General features: G+C 42.7%; 1 protein-coding gene across 2 annotated transcripts in view; it reads right to left on the bottom strand.

Moving 5' to 3' along the window:
- Positions 1-6310: 6310 nt before the first annotated feature.
- eif2b3 (eukaryotic translation initiation factor 2B, subunit 3 gamma) overlaps positions 6311-25857 on the bottom strand; it is a 48304-nt gene continuing 28757 nt past the window's right edge. For both annotated transcript variants that reach the window (XM_062993909.1, XM_062993910.1), the window contains 5 exons: positions 25420-25610; positions 21520-21582; positions 21069-21217; positions 11464-11567; positions 6311-6464 (listed from right to left, as the gene is read on the bottom strand). In XM_062993909.1, the coding sequence (XP_062849979.1) occupies positions 6412-6464; positions 11464-11567; positions 21069-21217; positions 21520-21582; positions 25420-25610 (560 nt within the window). In that variant the 3' untranslated portion in view covers positions 6311-6411. The remainder of the gene's footprint in view (positions 6465-11463; positions 11568-21068; positions 21218-21519; positions 21583-25419; positions 25611-25857) is intronic.

The raw sequence follows: 25857 nt of genomic DNA on the forward strand, positions 1-25857 counted from the left end.
AATATAATTATTATAATATAATATATGTGTAATATTATTAGTATATATTACATTTTTTAAAATTTCATTTCATTTCTTTCATTTTTTAAAATTTATTTATTAAATATTATTATTATTTTTTATTATTGTAATTATTATTAGTAATACAATTATATTACTAATATAATTATTATAATATAATATATGTGTAATATTATTAGTATATTATTATTATTTCAAAATATCATTATTAATTTTACTGATATTAATAATTTTGTATTTATTTATTAAATATTGTTATTTTTTATTAGTGTAATTATTATTAATAATACAATTATATAATTAATATAATTATATATATATATATATATATATATATATATATATATATATATATATATATATATAATTATATTATTATTATTATTTTTGTGAGCTAAAATCTCCTTTACAGTTTGCTTTCTAAAATGTTTCCATTATAATTCATTCATATTTAAATCTGTTAATCTGTTTCCCAGAGTTTGTGACTGACGCGCTTGCTATTCGAGCGACATTTCAGCCCGGATTATTTACTACATACATCTCTGCACGCGCAGTAACACTTGTCGCAACATTTAGAGTAAGCCGTGGGTCAAGCGAGTAGCCTCATCAAAAGTGTCATATTCATGCTAGTATGAGCTAGAATGATAGTCACGTTTTAAGATATTCATGAATTGATATGTATTCATTACTTACAATGTCATTATTAAAAAGTAGCCGTACCACAAGGGCCAAACTGTGATGGCTAGACGACTGGGTCAGAGCATCTCCAAAACTGCAGTTCTTGTGGGGTGTTCCCGGTCTGCAGTGGTCAGTATCTATCAAAAGTGGTCCAAGGAAGGAACAGTGGTAAACCGGCGACAGGGTCATGCACGGCCAAGGCTCATTGATGCACGTGGGGAGCGAAGGCTGGCCTGTGTGGTCCGATCCAACAGACGAGCTACTATAGCTCAATATTAGGAAGGTGGTCATAACGTTATGCCTGATTGGTGTATATATGTGTGTGTGTGTCTATATATATATATATATATATTACTTTGTTACTGTGTACTGATTATTATACATTAAATAATTTTATATATACGTTTTATGGTGGTGGGTAGCACTGTCGCCTCACAGCAAGAAGATCCTGGGTTCGATCCCCAGGCGGGGCGGTCCGGGTCCTTTCTGTGTGCAGTTTGCATGTTCTCCCCGGGTCTGCATGGGTTTCCTCCGGGAGCTCCGGTTTCCTCCCACAGTCCAAAAACATGCAGCCAGGTTAATTGGAGACACTGAATTGCCCTATAGGTGTATGTGTGTCTGCCCTGCGATGGACTGGCGACCCGTCCAGGGTGTTATTGTGTGCCATGAGCACCCAACCCCGACCCTGATTGGATAACCGGTTACGAATGTGAGTTTACATTTTATATATTTTCTATATACAGACCCATTCCAAAAAATTTGAATATCATGGAAAAGTTGATTAATTTCCATAATTCCATTCCAAGAGTTAAACTTTCATAGATGATAGATTCAGGGCCCACAATTACACGATTTCAAGTATTTATTTGTTTATTTTTACATAATTTGGGCTTCCAGCTCATAAAACCCACGAAAACAGGATTTCAAAAAATTAGAATACTGTGGAGAAATCAGCCCAAACTACTTCTATGGTACTTTCAAAACGATATGTCAATCTTCAATACTTGGTTGGGAATCCCTTTGCTTTAATCACTGCCTCGATGCGACATGGCATTGAGGCAATCAGCCTGTGGCATTGTCTGGGAGTTATGGAAGCCCAGATTTCCTTGATGCTTGCTGTCAGCTCTTCTTTGTTGCTGGGTCTGGTGGCCCTCATTTTCCTCTTGAGAATACCCCATAGATTCTCAATGGGGTTTAGTTCCGGCAAGTTGGCTGGCCAGTCAAGCACTGTGATGGCATGGGCATCAAACCAGGCTTTGGTGCTTCTGGCGGCATGGGCAGGGGCCAGGTCCTGCTGGAAGATGAAATCTGCATCTCCATACAGATCCTCAGCAGAAGGAATCATGAAGTCCTCTAAAACATTCAGGTAGACTGTTGCGGTGACCTTGGATTTAAGAAAGCAGAGTTTACCAACACCTGCACCAGACATTGCACCCCAAATCATGACTGACTGTGGATATTTCACACTGGACCTCAAGCAGTTTGGGTTCTGTTCCTCGCCCGTCTTCCTCCAAACCCTTGGACCTTGATTCCCGAATGAAAGGCACACTTTACTTTCATCGGAAAAGAGGACCTTGGACCACTGGCCAACGGTCCAGCCCTTCTTCTCCTTGGCCCAGTTGAGACGCTTCCTACGTTGGCTCAGGTTCAGAAGTGGCTTGACCCGAGGAACCCGACGGTTGTAGCCCATCTCCCGGATGCGTCTGAATGTGGTGGTTTTTGAAGCTGTGACTCCTGCCTCATTCCACTCTTTCTGGATCTCTGCCAGATTCTTGAATCTTCTCTTTTTGATAATCCGCTGAAGCCCACGGTCATCTCTTTTGCTGGTGCATCTTCTCCTGCCACATTTTGTCCTTCCACTAGACTTTCCATTGATATGCTTGGACACAGCACTCTGTGAACAGCCAGCCTCCTTAGCTATGAACTTTTGTGGCTTACCTATCCTATGGAGGGTATCAATGATGGTCTTCTGGCCAGTTGTTAAGTCTGCAGTCTTCCCCATATTGAACCGAACTGAGACAATTGAACCAAACTGAAGCAATTTAATGACACCTGGGGAAACCTGTGCAGGTGCTTTGAGTTTAGTAGGTGATTAGTGTGTCACACTCAGTTTAAAACATTCATGCCCTGCAAAATTTGGGCTGATTTCTCCACAGTATTCTAATTTTTTGAAATCCTGTTTTCGTGGGTTTTATGAGCTGGAAGCCCAAATTATGTAAAAATAAACAAATAAATACTTGAAATCGTTTAAATTGTGGGCCCTGAATCTATAATCTATAAAAGTTTAACTCTTGAAATGGAATTATGGAAATAAATCAACTTTTCCATGATATTCTAATTTTTTGGAATGGGTCTGTATTATATATTACATTTATATTATTATTATTTGTTTATTTTAGCATTTTGTATTAAACATGACAATAAAACTCATATATATGGCAATATATATTTTGCTTTTATGACTCAATACTGCCAGTTCTGGTTCTAGTGGAGTCCCAAGAACGGGTGACGGAACTCTAGCTTGGAAGCAACCCAGAGACAGCGAGCCAGACCTGATGTACAATCTGTCTGCTGACATCTAAACCCAGGCACCGGGAAAACACAAGCATCTGTCACGTCGGGCCCCGCAGGGTGGGGACTGACACTGAACACAGCACTGCCAGGATCCAAACCCGTGCAGATATCGGGACTCTGTTTAAATATACACAACCTCTATGACGAGGCATGAGCATGGCCTGGAGGGCCTGGAGGTCCGGGCGGAGGGCACGGCTTCTGATTAGCTATCGGACAACACGGCTACACGTGGGCTGCATTAGTGAGCAAGGATGCACGTTTAGCACAGATTTGACATCTTGATTTTAGCCGTTTTCTTGTTTTTGATCGGTACAATGAAACGTATTAAAGCCAGCAATCAACTTTCCAAGAAAAATAAATTATACATCCAGCGAAGTCGATGAACCGCCAAACACGGCGAATTGGAAAGGACTTAAGTCGAAGAGGGAATATAGGGAGGACAGAGTGCACCGCGATATCCTCATAAATACACATATTAGTTTATGGATTTAAACAGGGCTGTTAGAAAGTCACGGGGAGAGACGTCCCGGCTAATTATTTCAGCATGTCCGAAAAGAAAAACTACCCAGCGTGGGGAGGCGAGCGCCCAAAAAGAGACAAAGAACTCAAGATCGTTTCGCTGGTGACACTAAACGATCGGGTTTGGCCGGGGAAACAAAGCGAGCCGGGATAAATCATCACTCGGGGAATGTTCCGGAGCCTCGCCGGCCTTCGTGACTGAACAACTGAGGAACTGAGGAACTTCAGGCCTGTAATTTAGGAACTGCAAACGCAACGTCAGAGATCTTTGACAGCGAAGAGAGAAAACATTTAAAAGACCGCTCCTATTTAGCATCTACAAAGCAACCCGGAGGCCTGGAGGGTAGGGGGGGGGCATTAGTCGTTATGGTCTCACTGGGTGGTCCTGCACTCCGCTTTTTTGTGTACAAACAAAGTTAACCCCATTGTGCTCATCCGTCTCTTTCGAAGGCAGGGCACGGTCGCCCGCCGCACCACCTACAGTGTTTTAAGACGCGTCTTTTTACACAAAGCTCATTAAACGCATCAATCCAAACGTCATCCTACAAACCTTATGCAAAAAAAAAAAACAACAACGGATTTTAATTACATTTCCGGACAGTATTCCGACAACCCTGTTCACCGTAACCATGATTCATCTGCAGAAAATGACAAAACAAACAACTGTCCCAAAAGAATCGAGTCATGGTGTCTCCCAAAACCAAACAAGCTCCAGTAAGACGTGGTTTGACAAGTTTGACAGCCGTGGAAAGAGCCTTGACCTCAAGGCTACTGAACACCTTTGGAACATCAAGTGTGAGCCAGGACGTCTTGATAACGTCACTGCCCAGACTGGCAGATTCCTACAGACACACTAAAAGCTCATGGAAAGCCTTTACAGAAGAGTGGAGACTGTTATAGCTACAAAAGGGGATGTCCAAACAACATAACGCTTTTCCCCATTTATCTTCCAACCTAGTCATGTCGAATTCCTCAACAGTAACTCCATCCCACCCTGGTTGGACAGAGCTGCAGAGTATCACGTACACAGTTGCAGACCGCTTCTTTTCACCTGCCAGAGATGGGCTCTCATAGATGGCATTATCACGTAATGTCGCATACTACTTTACATGAATGAACCATCCCTTATGCAGGTGCTTCGACCAGCCAGAGTCCACAGTTGTGCCCTCCTCTTCTCGCCCCTGCATTCTGCTCAGGTGCCTCCTCCGCACACAGCGCACGAAGATCCCACCCTACACATAGTCCGGCTCCCACCCTGCAGACACGGTAGCCAATTAGTATCTGCCGCAGGCACTGCCAACTGTGCCCGCCAGATCGGTGGCTAGCGGAATATCCCGCTGTGCCACCTGGGCGCCATTTATTAGGATCTTTAACGTCATGTTTTACACACTTCGGTTACTGGTTGCACAAGATTCATCAATTCGAGGACAGTTTTGTGTCTCCAATTCACCTCACTTGCACGTCTTTGGACTGTGGGAGGAAACCGGAGCTCCCGGAGGAAACCCACACAGACACGGGGAGAACATGCAAACTCGACACAGAAAGGACCCGGACCGCCCCACCTGGGGATCGAACCCAGGACCTTCTTGCTGTGAGGCGACAGTGCTACCCACTTAGTGGACTGTGGTGTGTTTGCGTACTCAGAAACGACCGCCCATGCAGTAGGTCATCCGGGTACTTTTTGCGTACTGTTTAATGAATACTACATGATAGGAAACACTACACGCTCTCGCGTACTGCTTTCGCGTACTGTTCAGTATGGAAGTATGCGATTCTTGATAACATCACAGCCCAGCCTGACAAACACTCTTTCGACTGAATGGACACTAATTCCTACAGACACACTAAAAGCTTGTGAAATGTCTTTACAAGAGTGGAGACCTTAACCGCTGTCTAACCTTCCTTCTTTCAAAAACGACTGCGTTTGTGTGGACGTCCGGCCATTTAAATAAAACTAGTATTAAATAAGTGCTCACATTAGGTTTAATGATTAATTAATACCAAACTCGGGCGGCACGGTGGCTCAGTGGGTAGCACTGTCTCCTCACAGCAAGAAGGTCCCGGGTTCGATCCCCAGGCGGGGCGGTCCGGTCCGGTCCGGGTCCTTGCTGTGCGGAGTTTGCATGTTCTCCCCGTGTCTGTGTGGGTTTTCTTGCGGGAGCTCCGGTTTCCTCCCACAGTCCAAAAACATGCAGTCAAATTAATTGGGGACACTGAATTGGCCTATAGCTGAATGGGTGTGTGTATGTGTGTGTGTGTGTGTCTGCCCTGCGATGGACTGGCGCCCCGTCCAGGGTGTTACTGTGTGCCTCGTGCCCACTGAAAAGCTGGGATAGGCTCCAGCATACGTGACCCTAATTGGTAAGCGGTTAAGACAATGAGTGAGTGAGTAATACCAAACTCAATTGTACATTAAAAAAACATAAAAATACACTGAAGCTTATGGTAAACAATATATTTAGAGGGTTGGGGGGGGGGGGGGGCTGCTGAAGCCCTATTAAATTACCAGACTATCAGCTGAGATAAATAAATTCCTGTTTATTCGGAGACATTCAGTTCAAATTGGCTGCATTCAGGCAGGTGTCCTAACTTCTTCGGTGGCGATCTTGGCGCGTCTTTCTAGATCTCCATGAGCTGATCCGACCCGACGATGACATCGTTGGTCCTTTCGGCTGAAAAGAGAAGAAAGATCGATGTTTAGACGGTCTTGAACAGACGACCCGCATTTTAGCATCGGTGGATATAATATTAGTGAATATTAACGTCCACAGTTGTACGCGGCCTGTCCGCTCGTAGCTGAATGAGAGGGAGCCAGAACGACCTCTCAGACTGCATGATATTTCCACTGCTGCCAAGGACACACATGCAAATATTGGTATTCTGGGGGGAAAAAAGTCTGTTTTGGAGTTTCTGTCGATTAGGCAAGGTTTGGTCCATGTTTTTAATTAAAGACGACAAAACACACGTCTGGAAAGTTTATCTCGGCCGCGGACGACGGAGAAGTGCGTCCTTTTAAGTATTGACAAGGCGAACGACTCGGTCCTGACAGCCGAGCCCCTATTTATAAATACATGTCATAGGGTGGACAAATACTCCAGAAGGTCTCTATCCTTCTACTGAAAACATTGTGACTCCAAGCTAAACATTGGAGCGGCATCGCAAATAAAGTCATATTTCAGTGAGACGGGGTTCACTAAAGTTTTAGTACAGAGTTTAAAACCAGGCTGTTCAAGTAAAGCGCAAACAAAAAGGACAAGAGTGAAAAATGCACTTTTTCTCCCAATTGCAACCTTTCTGTTGCTGCTGCAGCCCCCAGCTACGGTCAAAGAAGGCCGCAGATCGTCACGTGACTCTGATACGTGCCTAACTGTGACCGCTTCTTTTCACCTGCCAGGGGCTGGGTCTCACAGAGCGCAACATCGCCCCCATTGTGAGCAGGGGCAGAATCCGAAATCAAATCCGAAGAGCAGATTTTCAATTGAGGCTTTCTTGACCAGCATCAGGGGCCCAGCCATTCAAACTCTCTTCTGACTGAATGGGCACAAATTCCCACACACGTACTTTAAAGTGTTATGAGAAGATGTTGTAAACAGCTGAAAAGATCATATTTATTTACTTACTTACTTTTACTGACTAACTCACTGACTCACTCACTGACTCACTCACTCACTGACTCACTCACTGACTCACTCACTGATTCACTCACTGACTTACAGGTTTACTCACTGACTGACACTACTCACTGGCTCACTGTCAGACTCACTGGCTCACTAACTTACTTGCTTATGACTCACTGATTCACTCACTGACTTACTGACTCACTTACAGGTTTACTCACTGACTGACTCAGTACTCACTGGCTCACTAACTTACTTGCTTATGACTCACTGATTCACTCACTGACTTACTGACTCACTTACAGGTTCACTCACTGACTGACTCACTCACTCACTGGCTCACTAACTTACTTGCTCATCACTCACCGACTCACTCACTGACACACTGACACACTCACTTACTGACTCACTCACTCACTGATTCACTGACTCACTAACTCAATCACTTACTCATTCACTCACTGACTCACTAACTCACTCACTGACACACTCACTTACTGACTCACTCACTGATTCACTCACTAGCTGACTGATTCACTTACTGACTCACTCACTCACTGATTCACTCACTAGCTGACTGATTCACTTACTGACTCACTCATTGACTGACTGACTCACTCATTGACTGACTGATTCACTCAGTGACTGACTGATTCACACACTGACTCACCGACTCACTCATTCACTAACTCACTGACTCACTAACTCAATCACTGACTCATTCACTCACTCACTAACATATTAACTCACTGACTGATTCACTTACTGACTTACTCATTGACTGCTTCACTCAGTGACTGACTGATTCACTCAGTGACTCACTGATTCACTCACTGACTCACTTACCGATCACTCACTCACTGACTCACTAACTCAATCACTGACTCATTAACTTACTGACTGATTCACTAACTGACTCAATCACTGACTCATTCACTCATTAGGATTTTAACTGACAATTTTTGTATCTCTGGTCCACCTAACTTACATGTGTTTGGACTGTGGTAAGGTAATAGCTGCTCCTTTCAACTGCTTTTGTTAGAGGTCACCATGGGGGATCATATTTAATTTGGCACAGTTTTTACACTGAGTGCCCTTTCTGACTCCTGCTATTTATCCAGGCTTGGGACCTGCGCTACGGGTGCACTGATGTGTCACATAACACTATGCACCTTCTGTATTAGCGAGTCCAGTCTGGGATCGGATCAGTTAAGTAAATGAAGTGAGGTGATCTGACTGTTCTGCGCATGTAAACACACTTGGTGAAGAAGAGTGACCATCATCAAGCCTTTAACACCTGACGCCAGACACCCAGGTGGTCTCACACCCGGCGAGTGCTTCCTGCAGTGCCTGACTAATGCTTTTCCCAGCCGTACCCCGACATTCTTTGCTCGGCTGGGAACAGGAAAAGGCTCGAACCTTATAAAGGCCTTATGGAGCAACTGTTGAGAGTCTTTACGAGACGCCTATGGCTGCGCTCGGGCTAACACATGCTAACAGGCGTCGGGGATAAACAGCACAGAAATAGAGTAAAGAGGAGCCTGCGTGTGAGCGGCCGAGGCATAAACTTTACGGACGCTGACTGCCCGAGACCACCGTAGTAGGGCTGCTATACGTTTTTTTGAGAAAAGCGCTTATGTTAGCACAGCAATCTGATTGTTCAGGTTTCATCTGATTGTTCAGGTTCTCATCCAAACGGCACATCTGGATTTTAGCTAAATATGAATCTATCTATCCATCCAACCATCTATCCATCCATCCATCCAACTATCCATCCATCCGTCCGTTCGTCTATTTATCTATCTATCCATCCATTCATCTATCCATCCATCCATCCATCCATCTATCTATCTATCCATCCATTCATCTAATCAACCATCCATCCATCCATCCATCCATCCATCTATCTTTCTATCCATCCGTCCATCTAATCAACCATCTATCTATCCATCCATCCATCCATCCATCCATCCATCCATTCAACCATCTATCCAACCATCCATCTATCCAACCATCCATCCATCCATCCATCTATCCAACCATCTAATCAACCATCCATCCATCCATCCATCCATCCGATCAACCATCCATACATCCATCTATCTATCCATCTAATCAACCATCCATCCATCCAATCAACCATCTAATCATCCATCCATCCATCCATCCAATCAACCATCTAATCATCCATCCATCCATCCATCCATCTAATCAACCATCTAATCATCCATCCATCCATCTATCTATCCATCCATCCATCTATCCAATCAACCATCTAATCATCCATCCATCCAATCAACCATCTAATCAACCATCCATCCATCCATCCATCCATCCAACCATCCATCCATCCATCCAACCATCCATCCATCCATCCATCCAACCATCCATCCATCCATCTATCTATCTATCCAACCATCCATCCATCCATCCATCTATCCATCCATCCATCCCTCCATCCAACCATCCATCCATCCCTCCATCCAACCATCCATCCATCCATCTATCCATCCATCCATCCCTCCATCCAACCATCCATCCATCCCTCCATCCAACCATCCATCCATCCCTCCATCCAACCATCCATCCATCCATCCATCCATCCATCCATCCATCCATCCATCTAATCATCCATCCATCCATCCATCCATCTATCCAACCATCCATCCATCCATCTATCCAACCATCCATCCATCCATCTATCTATCTATCCAACCAACCATCCATCCATCCATCCATCTATCCAACCATCCATCCATCCATCCATCTATCCATCCATCCATCTATCCAACCATCCATCCATCCATCCATCTATCCAACCATCCATCCATCTATCCAACCATCCATCCATCCATCCAACCATCCATCCATCCATCCATCCCTCCATCCAACCATCCATCCATCTATCCAACCATCCATCCATCCATCCAACCATCCATCCATCCATCCATCCAACCATCCATCCATCCATCCATCCATCCAATCAAACATCTTTCAATCCATCCATCTAAGAGAGGCAATCGTAAAAGAGCAAATGACGCTGTGACTTTCAATGCATACATTCATTACATACTGACTAGTATAATACTAATATAAAACAGTTTAGAAGAATAAAGAATTAACGGCTGCTCATAAACTCAGAAAAAACCACTAGACTAGACTGCAGCCTGCTATCAAATATAGAGGGAACGTTTAATTTCAGTAGTGGCCCCTTCGACGAGGAGGTTTCTTTTAAACGAACCCATTCCTATCTTGCCTCAGACCTTTCGGCGTGTGGGTGTCGCGCCGCGCGTTCATTACGCTCGATTATTTTTTCAAAACTCCGGAGAACTATGATTTGTGGTCGCGTGCTGCACTTTGAGCTTTGTGTGCGCGCTATGTTTGGGGAAAGTACAGGGGTCTAGCTTGTAATTTGGGATTTCAAGGAGCACTTCGGTGCACCCCTGTGTTTTAGGAAGTTATGGCGGGCTAATGGGGTCCAGCTCGCGAGCGAGCGACCGGGGAGGGAAAAAAGAGCATGTGGTGGGGGAGGAGAAATGTTGCAGTTTGGGAGTTTGAGCGAGTTTGATGGGGGGAGATAAAAGTAGGTATGTTTGTTGGTGTGTGTGTGTGTGTGTGTGTTTAGAGTGGTGGGGGGTTGCTGAGGCAGCAACACCCTGTTGTTCAGTCAATTAGGCCAGGAAGCCTCTGGACATCTTAAGGGCGCCTTAGGCAGCGTCATTGATGAAGAGGCTGAAGACTGAGCGCAGACCACCCGCAATACAACAGCCCGGAGCCACACACACACTCACACACATACTTGCAAACACACAAACACAAACCTCACAGTATGATCTAACACTCAGAGGATTAGCAATATTACAAAATAAAGCTCAATTGTTCAGGTTTAATGCACTATTGAAGAAGATTAACACACACACACACACACACACACACAAATACACACCAATAAAGAACAACACACGTACATCCTGAAAACGGGATCACACAGGAACAAAAACAAAAGCCCGACTTAATGCAACGTGTGTTTGGTGTAAACTGGTCACACACTCACCCTCCGCCTCTATGCGCTGGCCGCTCCCTACCAGGCAGTACTTGATGTCGGCGCCTCGTCCGATCGTGGCGTTGTTACAGATCACGCTGCCCTGAATGTTACACCTGAGGGGAAAGAATTGCAGTGTATTCAGATTGTCCAGTTTTTTAGCAACAACCTTACAACCGCCTTAAAAAGTTGAAACTGTGATATTCAGTTGTGTCCGTTATTTTTATGACTGAATGACTTTTATATATATTTTTAATAATTAAACTGGAATGGAAATGACACTTCTCAACTGGACGTCTGACCCACCCCAACTCTCAAGCTCTCTTAAGTTTAAGAGCTTCCGTCCTCTGAATAATTTCAGCTCTTACAACAAAAATGTTTAACATGATTCAGATCAGGACTCATAGCGGACCACCTTATTTTTTTTCATCCGTTCTTGGGTGCTTTGTGAAGTGTATTTAGGGCCACTATCCTGCTGGAAGAGCCACGGCTTGCCTGGGCTGTACGTTCCTCTCCAAAAGATGTTGATAATCATCTGACTTCAAGGTGAGCTGGACAGATTCAATGCACCCAGTGCTTGAGGCAGCAAAGCAACCCCAAAACACCATTGAGCCTCGGTTTTCTTTCCTTTGAAACTTCTGTATATTTTTATAATAAAACTGAAATGGAAATGGCACCTCAGCCACAATTGTGAAGATTTCGGCACTTCTTAACTGGGCGTCTGACCCACCCCAACTCTCAAGCTCTCTTAATTTTAGGAGCTTCTGTCCTCCAAATAATTTCAGCTCTTACATAAAAAATGTTTAACATGATTCAGATTGGGACTCTTTCTTTTTTTTTTTATCCGTTCTTGGGTGATGTGTATTTAGGGTCACTATCCTGCTGGAAGAACTATGACCTGCCCCGAGGCACAGCTTTCCAACACTGGGCTGTACGTTCCTCTCCAAAAGATGTTGATAGCCATCTGACTTCAAGGTGAGCTGCACAGATTCAAGGCATCCAGCGTCTGAGGTGGCAAAGCAACCCCAAAACATTACTGAGCCTCGGTTTTCTTTCCTTTGAAACTTCTGTATATTTTTGTAATAAAAGTGAAATGGAAATGGCACCTCAGCCACAATTGTGAATATTTCGGCACTTCTCAACTGGACGTCTGACCCACCCCAACTCTCAAGCTCTCTTAAGTTTAATAATAATAATAATAATAGAATTTTATTTATAAGCGCCTTTCAGGATACACAAGGACACTTTACACATCAAAGAAATTAAAAGAGAACAACAGAAAAGGTATAAAACGAGTAATAAAACATAAGAAAGTAAATAGTACTACTGCAAATATTGAGAATAAAAACAAATTAAAAACAAGTATTCAATAAAACTAAGAATTATGGAAAGCAGTTCTAAAGAGATAAGTTTTTAATTGCTTCTTAAAAATTGTCAAGGAGGAACATGAGCGGAGATAAAGGGGGATGGTGTTCCATAACTTTGGGCCAACAACACTAAACGCTCTTTCACCGTACATGCGCAGCTTGACAGGAGGTACAGAGAGCAAGCTGGCATCAGCAGACCGGAGCGAGCGTGAAGGACAGTATCTGGTCAGCAGAACAGAGAGATAGTCAGGAGCCAGACCATGCAGGGACTTGAATACTAAGAGGAGTATTTTGTAGTTTATGCGATATTGGACTGGAAGCCAGTGCAGATCTTTTAGTATAGGAGTGATGTGTTGCCAAGAGCTTGTATGTGTGAGAACTCTTGCTGCAGAATTCTGAACATACTGAAGCTTCTTCAGACTACGGGAAGGAAGCCCGATTAATACAGAGTTACAGTAGTCCAACCTGGATGTGATGAAAGCATGTATGAGGGTTTCAGCTACAGAGTTAGGAAGAGAAGGACGTAGTCTGGCAATATTTTTTAGGTGGAAAAAGGCTATTTTAGTTACGTTGTTTATATGAGCCTCCAAGGTAAGTGTGGAGTCCAGTATAACACCAAGATTGCGGACCTGGGCCACAGAGGACGTAATGAACCCTGGGATAGATATTGTTGGTTGACCAATCTTCTTAAATGTAGAAGGTAATGCAATAAGAATGGCTTCAGATTTGTTGTTATTCAATTTCAGGAAGTTCTTAGCCATCCATTTTCTTATATCAGTTAAACAGCTGATCAGTGCATCAGGAGGTAATGTATCAGAGGGTTTAGTGCAGATGTAAATTTGAGTATCATCCGCATAACAATGAAACTGAAGACCATGTTGTCGGATAATATCACCAAGAGGAAACATATAAATTATGAAAAGAAGAGGGCCGAGTACAGAACCCTGCGGGACACCATGAAAGAGAGGTACGGTATCCGACCTGAAATTGCCCAGGGAAACAAACTGCAGCCTGTCAGTGAGATATGACCGAAACCACGCCAGTGCCATGCCAGTGATCCCTATCCAGCTCTCCAGCCTGTGCAGCAGTGTGTCATGACAGACCGTGTCAAATGCTGCAGTTAGATCAAGCAGTACCAGAATGTTAACTAGGCCAGAATCAGCTGCCAAAAGTAAATCATTCATAACCCTCACAAGGGCAGACTCGGTGCTGTGGTTAGCTCTAAAACCAGACTGAAATGGCTCAAAGAGGTTATGGGAAGTCAGGTGCTCCTTGAGTTGACATGAAACTGCACGTTCAAGTAGCTTACTCAGGAAAGGCAGGTTAGATATGGGACGATAGTTTTTGAAGTCATCAGGCACAAGTCCCGGCTTCTTTAACACTGGACTAATGCTAGCAAGCTTTAAGTTAGGGGGAACAAGTCCAGAGCTGAGAGAAGCGTTTATGATATTAGTGATAAGAGGACAAAGCGATGGCAGACATGCTTTAACCAGGGTGGTAGACAAGGGGTCCAGAATACAAGTAGTCGATCTGGAACCCTTGATAAGCCTGGCTACAGAGCTAACATCAATAGGGTGGAAGAAGGACAAACAGTGGTTAACTGGAGAACATGGCTCTGTACGATCCAGGGGGCAGGTAACAGAATGAAACTCTGAGTAGATGTTACTAACCTTCCCATTAAAAAAGGACAAGAAGTCACTACAGAGAGCTGTTGAGGGAGTAAGTGGGAAACTATTGGCAGGCCGCAGCAGTTTATTTACTGTAGAGAAAAGAGCTCTTGGATTTCCCTGGCAGTTAGTGATATTAACAGAATGAAAATCAATCTTAGCCTTATTTAGAGCAGTTTTATATGCAAGGATATGATCCTTATAAGCGACCGCATGAATTGTCAGTTTAGTTTTCTTACTGAGGCGCTCCAGTTGGCGGCCTTGTGCTTTCATTAACCTGAGCTCTGGAGTAAACCAAGGGGCAGAATGGCGAAAGGTCACAACACGTTTTTGAAGAGGAGCATGCAAATTAAGTGTAGCTGAAACTATGTTATTGTAATGAATGACAAGGTCGTCAGGAGATGTCATAGTCTGGGGAATAGAGAACTGATCAAGGGTATTCATAAGAACAGCGGGACTGGCATTTCTAAGATTCCTAAAAACAATGCTGCGAGGGGCATGCTTTCTTGTAGAATGGAGTGATAGCAATAGGTCAAATACCACAGCTCCGTGATCAGAAACATGAAACTCTGTAACATGCAAATTTGAAAGGGAGACAGAGGGGGTAGAACAGACCAGGTCCAGGATATGACCATGAGAGTGAGTGGGGGAAGCCACATGTTGAGTGAGGTCAAAACAGTGCAGCACATTAAGAAAATCCGTGGCATGGACACATTTCCCTGAGTCAATGTGAATGTTAAAATCACCCAACAGTATCATTGATGGAAATAATGGACAGAGCGAAGCTAACAGTTCAGACAGCTCCGATAAAAAAGTAGGTACAGAATTTGATCTAGGCGGACGATAAACCAGCAATATCAATAAGGGCTTTGACCCAGCTATTTTCAGAGCAAGACATTCAAAAGAGGTAGTAGGCTGAAGAAACACTGTATGGACCCTGTAGGTAGAGCGATGAAGGACTGCCAGTCCACCTCCGCGACCAGTTGTGCGCGGCTTATCAATATACTGAAAGCCGGGGGGGGTGGCTTCATTCAGTGCCAGGTATTCACCTGGTTGCTGCCATGTTTCAGTCAGCAGAATAAAGTCAAAGTTATTGTCCAAAATGACGTCAGCTATAATAGGCGCTTTGTTGTTAATGGAGCGTACATTAAGCAGAGCGAATTTAGCGATAGAACACGGGGCGGGGTTATGCGTGGCTGACCAATCAGGAATCTTCGGAATTTGCCGCAATAATGAATTATCCACTGAGCGTTGAGGTTTGGAACAGCGGCGGCTCAAGCTCCAGATGCGGGGGATAAATCCAGGTTTTGCCGCTTGATAGCTCCAGAATGGAGTGGAGCGGGAGCCACGGTGAATATAGCGTGGACGACGAGCTATTCCCAAGTGTAAACAGGTATGAAACACAGCAGGAGGGAGCCTGTAGCTCATGTCCTTAAGCTGTATAAGTTCGCTGGCAGTATATGTGGTTGCCATAGTGATTTGCAGAAGCACTTCGGGACCCCAAATGACACAGAAAACTACTCCGATTAGCACCAGGACACCCTCAGCGGCTACAGCTGCTAGGAGCTGGCTAATAAAACTCATTGTGACATACTACAGAAACACAGCCAAGTAAATACATCAAGCAAATACACCACGTTAGCCTACTAGTCACAACCGCTAGCCTACGTCGTGAAAAAGCAGTTTTATTTACTCATCAAGACATAAGGAGGAACAAACACACCACAGACGAGAGAGTACAGACTTACTCGGATGAAGCTGGTTTGTACCGGGCGGGTAGTGAAAGGGAAAGCTCGTGTTAGGCAGGTATCAGTGTACATGTATGAGTAACAGCACAGCAAACAGCAGATAGCAGACAACAGCAGCGGCAGAAGGTCCAGCCGGGAAGATATTCCAGTGTAAGCTTTCGGCAGATAATACATAAAGTCCAGTAACGTAGTGTGTCCAGACACCTAACACCTAAAAGACCCTAAACATAAAAACAACTAAAACAAGAAAAAAAGAAAAGAAAAGAAAGAACCGGAGCAAAGCGGCAGCCAAACGCGCACAGCGTACTTGCAACCCGGAAGTGGGGACAACACACCACCACCATGTCATTGTCATTGTCATTGTTTAGGAGCTTCTGTCCTCCAAATAATTTCAGCTCTTACAACAAAAATGTTCAACATGATTCAGATCAGTCTGTTTAGGGTCACTATCCTGCTGGAAGAACCATCCTTCTGACTAGGACCCGGACACTCTGAAACAGTTTCTGCAAATATAACATAGCGCATTGCTTCCACATTAAAACTAAACATTGTTGCTACTGCGACTTAACGCAATTTATTAAAACAGTCCGCCTTTTAAATCGTCATGGAGCCTATTTTAGAAAGCCTCCATGAGCACAAACAGTGAATACACTCTGAAAAGAGCAAGGCACCACCCACTTAGTTATTGACACTAATTGCCCCCCTTATTTGAAGCTAAATAATGGATTTTGGTAGATGGGTGGACACCAAACTACTTGGAGCAAGTCTGTGCTGAGGCACATGGGGTCTGTCTGAAAACCTAGTGAGCTGCCCATTTATTTAGGATTTTAACGTCATTTTACACACTTTGGTTACACACGTTTCACCAGATGAACAATTTTGTATCTCTAATTCACCTCACTTGCATGTTTTGGGACTTTGGGAGGAAACCAGAGCTCGTGAAAAAACCCCACAGAGACATGGGGAAAACATTTAGGACCGCTCAACCTGAGAATCAAACCCAGGACCTTCTTGCTGTGAGGCAACAGTGCGACCCACCGAGCCACTGTGCCGCCCGACTAGACATTTAATGTTTTAATCAACGTCATTGAGTTTATTTGCAGTTTACGTAGAGCTTTCGCCTCTCGTCGCCCGGACTGCTGATCGCTCGCTGTCCTGTGTTCACACCGGAAGTGCCATCATGGCCTGTGGGTGTTTGGTTTTGCTTAATTTTTTTGTGTCATCGGCTCCGCCCAATTTGCACTGCTAACGAGTCTGGATAGTAAGATGAATTAGCTGATGGATCATGAATAAATATAATAAATAATAATAATAACAACAACAATATTATTTTTTAAATAATAAACAATAATAAATAATACAAATAATTATAAAAAATAATATATATATATATATATATATATATATATATATATATATATATATAAAATAATATTGTTTATTAAATAACAATAATAAATACAAAAAATTATTTAAAAAAAAGAAAAAACAACAACAATATTATTTATTAAATAATAAACAATAACAAATAATACAAAAATAATAATAATAATAACAAAAATATTATTTATTAAATAATAAACAAATAGTTTTTTTATATAAAAAATTTAAATAATAATAATAATAATACATTTATTAAATAATAAACAATACATAATATACAAATTATAAAAAATAAAATAATAAAAAAAATAACAATAATATTGCTAATAAAATAATAAACAATAATAAATAATACAAACAATTATAAAAAATAATATAAAAATATAAATAATAATAATAATAATAATGTTTATTAAATAATACAAGAAATAAGAAATAATATAAAAAATATAATAAATGATAATAATATCATTTATTAAATAATAAACAATACAAAAAATTATAAAAAATAATATATAAAATATATATACATAATATATATGTGTGTGTGTGTGTGTGTGTGTGTGTGTGTGTGTGTGTGTGTGTGTGTGTGTGTGTGTGTGTGTGTGTTAAAGCTGTGTTTATATACGTAGGTGTGTATTTAGGCACACACAAAGAAAAAAGCCTGACAGGGAGGCAAAAAGGGTTTTCTTTTTTTTTTTTTTGGAGGGGGGTGCTAGTGATGTGAGATTACAAGGATTGTAGAATTAAACAGAGAGACCACCAAAGAAGCGGTGCTGAAATACCACTAATTACTGACACTGTGTTCCTCCTCATCGTGACCCCCCCTCTCCAACCCCCCTCGTTTCGCCCTCCACCCCCTCAGCCCGCTCCTCAAACCCCTTCTCTATCAGCCCGAAGCCCCCGGCGCTTTGTAAACAAGCACTCCTGCCATGCAAACAAAGAGCCGAAAAATGCAAGTGCCTTCTTTAACATTGCTAATCCCCTCGAACATTTTCTATCATTCTGAAAGAATTGCCATTCTTTTCTTTTTCTGTAACCCCCCCGACCCCTCCATGCTTTCATCCCAGTTCTAATTCGGACACGAGGGTCCCTGTGCAGGCACCAACTGGGAAAGCTACTCAAAAAATTCCCGGAAGAAGCTTTTCATCAAACGCAGACAAAAATACACTTATTTGACTTGAGTATGGACATCCGTGGTCCATGTTCCAGACCCCACTTGCCACTTGAATAGAAATTTCCTTGACAAAATTTTTTTTTTAAAGAACGTGTGTTTTAATGCTTTCCGGCTGCACAGCGATGCACTTGTTTCTTCGGGAATCATTACATACACATTCATCACTTTTTTTGGATGCTCGTTGCATCGGCGGCCTGTTCAGGGTCAGCGAGCGCCTTCAGCCGTTTGACAACAGAAGTTTCTGTTTTTTCTCAGCACAATAAAATGTAACAGACGACCCCCCCCCCCCCCCCCCTTCTTCCCAAGCTTTTTTCTTCACTCCTAGTGGGACGAACAGATCACACCGCCTGTCCTGGGCTGCGTTTCAAGTCTACATGCATACGGAGTTGGATTTCAGCAGTTATCAGATGATTTAATGGCCGTGTGAATTGAGTCAATATCGGAAATGTGGCTTTCTGGCTTTCATTGGATTTGGATGTACGTGTGTTGGGATTATGGGATTTCTACCGGCTGTGTTTTCAATAACACTTACTATACTTACTAATACATACACTAATAAACTAGCAAACCCCTATTGTCATTTTTAGGTCTTCTACACTATTAAATCTTTACTTCGATGTCAAAAAAATTTAATACGATACATTGTATGGCCAAACGTATTAGGACCCTAGATCATTAAGTTGTTGGACATACCATTTTAAAAACACATGGTATTAAAATTAAACCTAGAACAAGCTAGAAGAGCCACTTTTTTTTGAACGTCAGTCTGCAGGAATTTGTATCCATTTACTCAAAAGAGTTTAATCGCACTGAACAGGTACTGAAGTGGACCTGGCGTTTGTTTGTCGACGCTACGGATTTCCCGAACAGGAGACGAGTGAAGAGCTGTTCCTCCTCCTCCGTGATGAGACTGTCTGACACTGCAGTGTTGAATGTATTGTTTTATGTTACTGATGTAGACCCACATATATAATTGGCAGGAATGACTTGTCAACCCCAAGTCCCCCACGTACGTCTTAAATGTCGACCAAGACTGCTTAAGTATGTATATATATACACACACACTACATTGCCAAAAGTATTCACTCGTCATCCCATCCTTAATCCATAGGGTTTAATATGATGTCGGCCCACCCTTTGCAGCTATAACAGCTTCAACTCTTCTGGGAAGGCTTTCCACAAGGTTTAGGAGTGTGTTTATGGGAATTCTTGACCATTTTTCCAGAAGTGCATTTATGAGGTCAGACACTGATGTTGGACGAGAAGGCCTGGCTCACAGTCTCCGCTCTAATTCATCCCAAAGGTGTTCTATCGGGTTGAGGTCAGGACTCTTTATGAACCTTGCTTTGTGCACTGATGTGCAGTCATGTTGAAACAGGAAGGGGCCATCCCCAAACTGTTCCCAAGTTGGGAGCATGAAATTGTCCAAAATCTCTTGGTATGCTGAATCATTAAGAGTTCCTTTCACTGGAACTAAGGGGCCGAGGCCAACTCCTGAACAACAACCCCACACCATAATCCCCCCCTCCACCAAACTTTACACTCGGCACAATGCAGTCAGACAAGTACCGTTCTCCTGGCAGACTCATCCATCAGATTGCCAGACGGAGAAGCGTGATTCGTCACTCCAGAGAACACGTCTCCACGGCTCTAGAGTCCAGTGGCGGCGTGCTTTACACCACTGCATCCGACGCTTTGCATTGCATTTGGTGATGTAAGGCTTGGGTGCAGCTGCTCGGCCATGGAGACCCATTCCATGAAGCTCTCTACGCACCGTTCTTGAGCTGATCTGAAGGCCACATGAAGTTTGGAGGTCTGTAGCGATCGACTCCGCAGAAAGTCGGCGACCTCTGTGCACTATGCGCCTCAGCATCCGCTGACCCCGCTCTGTCATTTTACGTGGCCTACCACTTCGCGGCTGAGTTGCTGAATTCCCGATCGCTTCCACTTTGTTATAATACCACTGACAGTCGACTGGACTTGTTGCACAGGTGGCATCCTATCACGGTACCACGCTGGAATTCACTGAGCTCCTGAGAGCGACCCATTCTTTCACTAATGTTTGTAGAACATTTTAGCACAGGAACATGGGTGCAGTCAAGCCAGCTTTACACTGCTATATGTTATGTTGTACTATGGATATTGTACGAATACCCCCATCCCATCCCCAACATGTTAACCATGGCTCATAAATAATTCCCTGATGGTTTTTATGGTAGGACAAAAATATCTGTAGTTTTCAATATTCATAAAAGCCGCAGTGTAAAGCACTTACCCTTCTTCGATGGTGACGCCGTTCATGATGATGGAGTTCGTGATCTTGACTTTCTCCTTAACAATAGTGTGGGCACCGATGGTTGATCGTTTGATGGACGTTTTGTCTGCTATTTTGCAGGATGCCCCGATGATGCTATCACTTCCCACCTTGGAAAGAAGAAAAGCAACATTTACAATGACAACGGTATAGAACAGTGAGCATTAGGTGCATTTATGTTGTGAATCACAACATCAAGTCTAAGCCTATAAACTATATTACTGAACTTGCTAAAGAATAAGTTACTGATTTATTGCTTTTTAATCGTTTTTCATTTGTATTTCAGGGTTTTTATATTATACTTGTGTTATCCTCAGTGTAGATCAAATGGATAACCAATAGTAGGAATGTTTTCTTGTGAAGGGGACTCCAAGTACAAGTCCAGGTCTCTATACTGATTTAAATTACTCACCAGACTTCTCTCGGACACTTCAGCTGTGGAATGGACTGGAGGCTCTTCGAACAGTTTGGGAGCCTGAGAAACACACAACGGGCATAATAATCAGTGATGTATAGTAACGAAGTAATAATACTTCGTTACAGTACTTAAGTAGTTTTTTGGAGTATCTGTACTTTACTGGAGTATAAAAAAATTCGTTAACTTTCACTTTACTACATTTCCTAAAGAAATTGTGTACTTTTACTCCGATACATTTGCTGTATGCGAATTCGTTACTCGTTACTACAAAATATAACGACAAGAATTGTTTAGCTAAATAATGTGAGATGTGTGACAGACTACAGCAGATTTGGCGAATCTGCGCTTGTAAATAACATCAGCGGTTAAACACATTAATGCGCAGATGGAAAAATGTTTTTTAAAAGCGCATCGTTCATTTAAAAATACGGAATAATCGGCATTTCAGAATCTCCCCGTCCTACACACTGATGTACAGGGGTTGGACAAAATAACTGAAACACCTGTCATTTTAGTGTGGGAGGTTTCATGGCTAAATTGGACCAGTCTGGTGGCCAATCTTCATTAATTGCACATTGCACCAGTAAGAGCAGAGTGTGAAGGTTCAATTAGCAGGGTAAGAGCACAGTTTTGCTCAAAATATTGCAATGCACACAACATTATGGGTGACATACCAGAGTTCAAAAGAGGACAAATTGTTGGTGCACGTCTTGCTGGCGCATCTGTGACCAAGACAGCAAGTCTTTGTGATGTATCAAGAGCCACGGTATCCAGGGTAATGTCAGCATACCACCAAGAAGGACAAACCACATCCAACAGGATTAACTGTGGACGCAAGAGGAAGCTGTCTAAAAGGGATGTTCGGGTGCTAACCCGGATTGTATCCAAAAAACATAAAACCACGGCTGCCCAAATCACGGCAGAATTAAATGTGCACCTCGACTCTCCTGTTTCCACCAGAACTGTCCGTCGGGAGCTCCACAGGGTCGATATACACGGCCGGGCTGCTATAGCCAAACCTTTGGTCACTCGTGCCAATGCCAAACGTCGGTTTCAATGGTGCAAGGAGCGCAAATCTTGGGCTGTGGACAATGTGAAACATGTATTGTTCTCTGATGAGTCCACCTTTACTGTTTTCCCCACATCCGGGAGAGTTACGGTGAGGAGAAGCCCCAAAGAAGCGTACCACCCAGACTGTTGCATGCCCAGAGTGAAGCATGGGGGTGGATCAGTGATGGTTTGGGCCGCCATATCATGGCATTCCCTTGGCCCAATACTTGTGCTAGATGGGCGCGTCACTGCCAAGGACTACCGAACCATTCTGGAGGACCATGTGCATCCAATGGCGGTGCCGTGTATCAGGATGACAATGCACCAATACACACAGCAAGACTGGTGAAAGATTGGTTTGATGAACATGAAAGTGAAGTTGAACATCTCCCATGGCCTGCACAGTCACCAGATCTAAATATTATTGAGCCACTTTGGGGTGTTTTGGAGAAGCGAGTCAGGAAACGTTTTCCTCCACCAGCATCACGTAGTGACCTGGCCACTATCCTGCAAGAACAATGGCTTAAAATCCCTCTGACCACTGTGCAGGACTTGTATATGTCATTTCCAAGACGAATTGACGCTGTATTGGCCGCAAAAGGAGGCCCTACACCATACTAATAAATTATTGTGGTCTAAAACCAGGTGTTTCAGTTATTTTGTCCAACCCCTGTAAGTTAAGAATGATAAACAAAGTAAAGTCACAGCACCATTGTTTTTATTATTATTATTATTAGCATTAACATTGTTCCGATATCTAGCTACCGATTACATTCGAACCACAAATAAAACGTTTCACTACATTAGTTTGTAATTAATTCAGTGCAGACATGATGTGTCCCATCATTTTTAAAAACTCACCTACAGACAAATATTTTCTCAGATAACTTCTGTATTACACTGACAGAGGAAAGATTCATGGTGCTGAGGAACATGCAGCACGTCTTTAACCCTTTAATGCTCTCAACAAGAACTCAACTTTTATTATGATGACTCAAAATTTTATGGATGATTTTTCAGCTGCTGCTTCAGGTTGACACATTAGTTAGAAATGGTGTTTTCTTAAAGTAAGAATACCAATATTTTTTAAGTTTAACACATGCCAATCAGGGAGCAGATACAGCCCAAAAAAGATGATTTAAATACAGCTTATTTTACCCAGCTATTTAGATTTAAACTAATGGTTGAGCAGATCATTAAAGGGTTAAAACTGCCACACGTTTAGTTAAACTTGCTTGAGTTTTGCTTTTAAATTAATTCTGCCAAAATTCAGTTGTTTTAGGTTATTGGGATATATACAGTATCTATAACTCGAATGTACTACCCAAATAAAAAAAAATGGAACAGTATAGAAAATGCAAATAAAATAGATGCAGTGTTTTTTACATTTACATCGACTCTTATTCCATCTTTTACGAACCCAAAATATTTCATGTTTTGTCTGGTCAACTTCATTCTTAACATACACATACATGCATTTTAAGCTACAACAAATTCTAAAAAAAGTTGGAACAGGGCAATTTAGTCCTCGTAATAAGGTTAAAAAACAACTAAATAACGACGTGATTTCAAATAGGTGATGTGAACAGCTGATTATAATCACAAATTGGCACAGATCATGTTCAGATGGAAGGAAGAAAAAAGCTTGTTAAGGTGGTTTACAGGCTTAAAAGAACAATCTTATATTTTTCTAAATGACTGCTTCAGTTTATACTAACAGCATTTACTTTTACTTCTACTTTTAATAAAGTACATTAAATATCAGATACTTTTAGACTTTTACTCAAATAATATTTTAAAAGGTGACTTACTTCTAAGTAAATTTCTGGTAAGATACTTGTACTTTTACTCAAGTATGGCCTTCAGGTACTTTATACACCACTGATAATGATCACTACAGGTGTTTGTAATTTGAAGGTCATTTGATATATTGCCATATTTAGAATACACGATACTGTTAAGGTGGAAAGCATACAATAAAATCAACTTCTACTAATACCCACTCCACCCTGATTGCTATTCATATAAGCCACAATTAAACCAGGACTGTGTTAATTACACCGATCAGCCATAACATTAAAACCACCTCCTTGTTTCTACACTCACTGTTCATTTTATCAGCTCCACTTACCATATAGAAGCACTTTGTAGTTCTACAATGACTGACTGTAGTCCATCTGTTTCTCTGCATGCTTTGTTAGCCCCCTTTCATGCTGTTCTTCAGAGTAGGTATTATTTAGTTGGTGGATCAGACACAGCAATGCTGATGGAGTTTTTAAACACATCACTGTCACTGCTGGACTGAGAATAGTCCACCAAACAAAAACATCCTCCTCCTGGACAGCGTCCTGTGACCACTGATGAAGGTCTAGAAGATGACCAACTCAAACAGCAGCAATAGATGTGCGATCGTCTCTGACTTTACATCTACAAGGTGGTCCAACTAGGTAGGAGTGTCTAATAGAGTGGACAGTGAGTGGACACGGTATTTAAAAACTCCAGCAGCGCTGCTGTCTGATCCACTCATACCAGCACAACACACACTAACACACCACCACCATGTCAGTGTCACTGCAGTGCTGAGAATGATCCACCACCTAATTAATACCTGCTCTGTAGTGGTCCTGACCATTGAAGAACAGAGTAAAAGAAGGTTAAAAAAAAGTTTATAGAGAAACAGATGGACTACAGTCAGTAATTGTAGAACTACAAAGTGCTCCTATGTGGTAAGTGGAGCTGATTAAATAGACAGCGAGTGCAGAAACAAGGAGGTGGTTTTAATGTTATGGCTGATTTAATACCCTCATCACCCTGACTCGATCCTAACCAGAAACTTCCACTCACCACACGGTTAGCCTCGATGTACGCGACGAGCGTGTTCACACGGTAGCACAATCCGTCCTCCATGATGTGCACGTAGCAGCGAAGCTTCCCGCCGTGGTACGCCTCGCTCATGTCGCCGCGGTGATCGTTCCAGCAGGAGCGCTCTCGTGCCAGCTGCAGAAGCACGTCGTCTTTAGAGGAGCTCAGGATCTCTGCAGAACGATGTCGGACTCAGTGTTTTTGGATTTTACATGGTTTAACATTCATGTTTACCCCGGCATTATCCCGGTCAGGGTCAGGGTGAGTGCGGCTTACACGGAATCACTGGGCTTGACTCAATAACACAGACGGGACTCGAATTCATTGCGGGACCTCGGCCATCCCCCGTTAGACACAGCTAACCGTGTCTGTATGTAGACACCTGACTGGCTGATAGCGCTGCTGGGGATTCAGACCCCT

Source organism: Trichomycterus rosablanca, chromosome 4 (assembly GCF_030014385.1).
Source record: "Trichomycterus rosablanca isolate fTriRos1 chromosome 4, fTriRos1.hap1, whole genome shotgun sequence".
Lineage (NCBI taxonomy): Eukaryota > Metazoa > Chordata > Actinopteri > Siluriformes > Trichomycteridae > Trichomycterus > Trichomycterus rosablanca.